We start from the raw sequence: 6,000 nt of genomic DNA, 5'->3' as shown, positions 1-6,000 counted from the left end.
CATCTATCAAACTAGCTGCAAAATATGTCTCTGTGCCAAAAAGAAATGCTTCATCATCAATGGAAATATAATTCAGAAAAAAATTGAAGACTTTTCTTCATGGCTGATCTTAAGTACACTATGTTCTAAGAAATTCTTCACATTGTAATTTATAAGCCAACTTAGGCTGGGAAAATATTCAACTACATTAAAATATTTATTTTATATGGAAAGGTTGTGAATGTAATTTCCAAAGACTTGTAATTTTATGCACAAAAATCATGTTATTTGGGGAAGTCCTTACAAGGTTATGATTTTTTTAAGTATGGTTCTTAATTCTGCTAAGCTGTAACTGGTGAACTCTTGTGAAGAGGTTGTAATTTGCTAAGAAAATAAGCAACAGCCTCAGTAGAAACGCAGACATGATTGCTCACTATAGTTTTTTATCTATTTCTATCTTCTAAAAAGAAAGCTAAAATACCTAAAGATATCATTTTTGTTAACATTCAAGCTAACATCCAGCATTTCGAGGATACAGATAGAAAGATTTTAAAACACTAGCATGTATAAAAGAATTTAAAAACTGTTCTATTACATAAAATTAAATCTCAACACACTGTATGAATCTTTGGTTGTGTTTTAAGATAAAAACACTGCAAACAGTAGTTTAAAATTTGCTATAAAATACTTGTAAGGAAAATAACATAAAATTGTTCATATACCCTGTACATTAAATAAAGAAGCATCATATCTTTTGCTTTCAGTTCTTAATACAAAATACTATAGCAACACTGTTAACGCAATGACATTTATTTCCATAAGGAAGTTCTGCATGGTAGAATTTGTAAGAATATGCCACAGAAATTGGCTTATAGCTATCCAGTTATTCATTTTTGGAGGTTTATGTATCTTTTAAGTAGAGGGGTTTATTATGTCAAAAACAAATGAATCTAAAAAATAAAGTCAGTCCACGAGAATTTCATGCTCCCTTACATATGATGTATTTGCTTTTGAAATATAAGATTAGGTCTACTGATATTTGTGACTTGTCAAATATGACCATATATGGCTTTCCACCCTCACGAACACAGCTATTATTGCATTATGCCCTATTGTTGAAACTTTGCACTACATTTAACTACAACATGAAGTGTGTGTAACCTTCTGCTCCTGTAACTATAACATCCATCCATATTCGCATAGCTTCTGGTGATGGGGCCACCATGTAATATATTCTGTCATGAGTTTTAACGCTGAAGGTAAGCAATGGATTAGGACTCTGGGAAGAAAGTAGAAGTTTATATAATTATTGATATTATACATTCTGAAACAGATGAAAATCTAATGCGTGAATATTACATATTTTATTCTTTTTCTTGCATAGCTGTGAAATAAACAATGTAGCTGAATTGAAATATAAGTTGAATGCATAATTTTATATTCCATTTTCATTACTAATTATTTATTTAATTATAACAGCATTAAAATTTATTTTATTAAATTAAAAATTATTTTAATATGGTTACTGGCAGTCATCAAACACACTCTTGTCTCACATACAGAGACACACACAAATACAAATACACGTGACATGTAATGTGTCATATAAACATACGCTACACTATTTGTATTGTTTATCTGTAGAGCTTTTCTTTCCATATACTGTTGGTTATTTTGTGGTGAGGGATTGATTTAAAATCAAAACTCTCTTATTTTGGGTGAAAAGAGAAGGTGTCCCAACATTACTGTTTATGTTGGCTGTGAGTTGTACTTCTGCAACACATAGAGGCTGCACAGATTTTATACATTTTAGATTCCAAACTAGGATCTTGAACAGATTCCAGATGAAAACATAATACTTTTCCAGTGATGGTGAGCATATGATATATGTGTCAGATGACACGCCATGCCATTTTTGATGACACACAAGGCCTCCAAATACTCTGAGAGAGTCTCGTTCTCGCACAAAGTCTAAAGCATCTGAAAATTGTGCAAACATTCTTGCACAATTTTCTGATGCTCCAGGGGTCCCATGAGAATAGGGCCTCCTTGCATGACTTTCAGAAGGTCCAGAGAAGACAATCTGGAGGAGAGAAGAGTCTGGAAAGGGATGATGCCTCTTTTGTCCAGGGTGTGTGTGGGGTGTGTGTGATATACCAATAGAGTCAAATTGTGCATTTTCTCAATTTTTGATACGCTGAGCTCAAACATCACTGCACACTGTCATCACTGCACATTTGTGTACTGGAATATTAGTTCTCTATTATACTGCATTTATTGTTGTAGCTGAAAAATTCTCCATGAAGATAGGGAAGCAAAAAAAAAAACCTAGCACAAAACCATGATCTCTACAAACTGCCAAAATCAGAATGTGCATAAGATCTATAGTCTCATTAGGTTTTTTTGAACAGAATATTGCCTGTTTCATTACAGTAAAAAGGCTTATAAATGTGGATACTATACAACCTAAGCATAATCATGTGAATGTGATCCAAATATAATATTTATTTGTAAAATAATTTTATTTTCAAAGGAAAGATGTCTGAAATTAATGGCAAGAAATTAAGGACATTTAAAATTTAGGAGTTTCTTAGCATCTGGATAGTAAATTTTATTTCAAAGGATTTATTAGTGTCCCTCTATTTTTCCTTATATTTTCCTATACCGTTCAAACCATCAGCTTTTTATATTGTGGACTTTTCTATTGTAACTTGTATACAATAATTAGTATTTCATGTAAACATTAGAAACATATTTTGAGAAAAGCAAGATAAACATCTTTTCTTACCTTGCAAGCATTCTTTAAATGATCGTAATATACTTCTTCAATGGCTTGGAAATAAATTACTCCTTTTAATTTAGTTTCATGTTTGTCTAGAGTAAAATAATAAAGTGGGATGAGACATCATAGAGATTACAGATTAACATTAAGACCTCTATTTAATTTAAAATAAACTGATGTTTTATTTGGTTATCAATTTGATTTGACAATACATTATCACATCAGAAGATCAATGAGGCATATTCCTAGTAAGTTACAGTATATCTTACCTGGAACACGTATTTACTATGTCCTAAGACTGATCTATCAATGTATCAGTCAGTCTGTCTGACTGTAATTGGTTCCAAAAATTATTGACCATTTGGTACAAAGCTGTATTTTTTAACTTCTGTATCTCAAACCATAGCTAAAAGCTTTTAGCTATAGTTTAAAATACTAGTTAGAGTGATTGAAAGGAGGAAAAAGCCATTATTAAGCTCTAAGAGAGATAGCATAGGAACAAAAGTCAGTCACACAAACTGTATTTCTCTTAGGTTACACCTGCTTTGGCATTTCTTGCTATTAAGCCTCCTGTTTCCTCCTTGCCAATGTTATTGGTTTGTTATAATATCAACTAATGTAAACTGCACAATGCAGGATAGTCAACTACAGAAAGCAAGCAGAAAAAGTCCTCTCATATTTCAAGTTGAACTTGAAATAGTCCTAATTTTCTAGCCAAAAACCTGCATACGACTCCAAATACTGAAAACTTGTAACAGAAAATCTTAGAAAACAATAAGCGACCAGGTCCTTAATTTGAAGAATACTGATTCATAACTTATGCATATAAGTTTATCAGTTTTGATTCCATCTATGCACACAGTTATACTGGCCATTTCTTTGCTTCTAGAGATCTAGCATATGAGGAAAATACGCTAATTCTAATCTTTAATGTAATTCCAAGATGTAAACATAGACGACTGGCAAGTAATAAGACAAACATTTTTAAGTTACAAAAAATAGTAGAATTTATGAATATAATAAACCTAATACAGCGACAGAAAAACATGCCATGTCAAAACTGAGACCATAACTCACCTGCATAATAAGAAAATGTTCTCTTGTTTCTATCAAACACAAACCATCGTTTTTTCCATGTTTTAATTTTCCCTCCCATCTTAACAAGAAAGCCTCGGCAAGTCTTCTCAGTGAGTGAGACATGGTAACAAGTCTCTATATTATGGCCAGCTGCCTCTATGTGGCCACGCAGATCAAAATCTTCCTTTCTGACTGGCAAATAACGGGTCAGGGGACGAGACTAAAATAAAGGTACAATTAATATTAAAAATGTTATTAAAAGTTTCTGTTTTCATTATTACAATTCGTCCACTTTTTTCATACATTTCATAAATGCATGGCATTAAATTCTTCCCTTTTAGACTAAGAAAAATTATGCAAAGTGTAGAAAAAAAAGATGGGTGTTCTTAAAGACCCCATTTCAACTGCATTTAGCTTAGGTTTTTCCTGACATCTCCTCTACCTATTTCATCCCCCCCAAAAAAGAGAGAGAGAGAGAGAGAAGTATGGTCTATACCAGGGGTAGGCAAACTCGGCTCTTTTATGACTCGTGGACTTCAACTCCCAGAATTCCTGAGCCAGCATAGCTATGTCAGCTATGCTGGCTCAGGAATTCTGGGAGTTGAAGTCCACGAGTCATAAAAGAGCCGAGGTTGCCTACCCCTGGTCTATACAGAGCCATTTTAGCTTATTTTTAACAAATGTACAATCCTCACAACAAACAGTACACTATTCGCTAATTTATTATCTACATTTGCACATTTTTTTAAAAAATCCATTTTCCCATCTTTTCAGGATAGAATTCATCTATTTGCCCTAAATTTTCATCACTTGTATAGAACCTTCATTGTTAACTCTAATTTTTTAAAAATAAAAATAGGTATGCTGGTCTTTGATAAGTTTAGCATGTTTTCCAGTGTAGACTTGGTCTTTCTAATTAGGTCCAACAAAACGACCTATTAATGTACATGAACTACTTCTCTTCCTTCAAACAGCTGTATTTTCTCTATTTCAAGATATGACATACCTGGCTTCTCTGTTTTTCACGTATCTTAACTTCTTTTTCAATCAGTTTTTGTCGCTGACTAGTTTCTTCTTGTAACCTTTTTTCTAACTGTTCTCTGCGACGCTTTTCTTCTTCGAATGCCTTTTTTTTGGCTTCCATTTCTCGTTCCTGAAGGAATACAGGCAGCATAACATAAATGAATACACTCCGCTTTTTAAAAAATGCATAGTTTTAACACATAGTTTGATCTAATGTAAATGTACTATTTGTTAATCCACCTTCCAGTTTCTGAGCTCCGGTAAGTGGGAATGAGTGAAAGTGGTAAGATTTGGATGATTATTGCCTGTCTCTTTCTGTATGTATCCATGTCCCCCATCTCCTTTCTTATTGTGTGGAGTGGGATTTTCTTGCTTCAGCTTGGGGCAAGGGACCGATTTTCATTCATTTTGACCTGATAAAAATGAGGGCAATCGTGGTTTGCCTTTAACACGGTAAAAACACATAAAAATATAGAAAATATTAGCTTTACTTCTGCAAACGTTTTTGGGAATCATTGGATACCGATTATAAAATCTATTGAGATGTTTATTTCTAAAAGCTACTGATGTTGTAGTTTAAATACAAAGATAAAGACTGGATGGATCTATGGTACAATTAAGGACATACCTACGTATATAATGCTCAGATTTGCAACTACCATTAGGCGTTACAGATAGCCATCAAAAGTTTGATTCTGGAGCTTTGATAATACATAGTTTGCACTCTCCTTATAATGAAAGGTTAATTACACAAAAGGACTCAACAAAGCAGATTTAGGTTTAATATATTCATGTTCAGTATCAATGTTGTATTAAGCCAGATTATTTAAAGACTTCCAAATATAGTGGAAGTTACTATTCCTCTTAAAACATTGTCCAAATTTAGTGACCTGAATATTTTGACTGTCAGGGGGCACTGAATTTCTTCTCTAAAATATATGCAAGTTGCTAGGTAGGGGCAGTTGTGTTGGTTCAGAAAAGTAGACTCAACATTTATTTGTTTAATTGTTATATTAATGTTACATTTACTTTTTATAAGGCAGAAGTTTTCAAATTATATTGATGGGTTTATAGGAAAGATTAATGGCAAAAACATTTTGTTAAATTTCATTTGAATGCAAGCAATTTTCTATCACTAA

General features: G+C 32.8%; 1 protein-coding gene across 1 annotated transcript in view; it reads right to left on the bottom strand.

Annotated features, from left to right (window-relative positions):
* Window positions 1-6,000, bottom strand: part of PHLDB2 (pleckstrin homology like domain family B member 2) — a 55,151-nt gene that overhangs the window by 1,353 nt on the left and 47,798 nt on the right. Inside the window, exons 17-20 of the mRNA XM_083361354.1 lie at window positions 4,845-4,991; window positions 3,839-4,058; window positions 2,768-2,853; window positions 1-1,258 (exon numbers count right to left, since the gene is read on the bottom strand). The exon at window positions 1-1,258 is cut by the window's left edge and continues 1,353 nt beyond it. Of these exons, the coding sequence (XP_083217480.1) occupies window positions 1,118-1,258; window positions 2,768-2,853; window positions 3,839-4,058; window positions 4,845-4,991 (594 nt within the window). The 3' untranslated portion in view covers window positions 1-1,117. The remainder of the gene's footprint in view (window positions 1,259-2,767; window positions 2,854-3,838; window positions 4,059-4,844; window positions 4,992-6,000) is intronic.

Source organism: Vipera ursinii (genome assembly GCF_947247035.1).
Source record: "Vipera ursinii genome assembly, chromosome: 4".
NCBI lineage: Eukaryota > Metazoa > Chordata > Lepidosauria > Squamata > Viperidae > Vipera > Vipera ursinii.
This window is presented reverse-complemented; position numbering and strand designations above follow the sequence as displayed.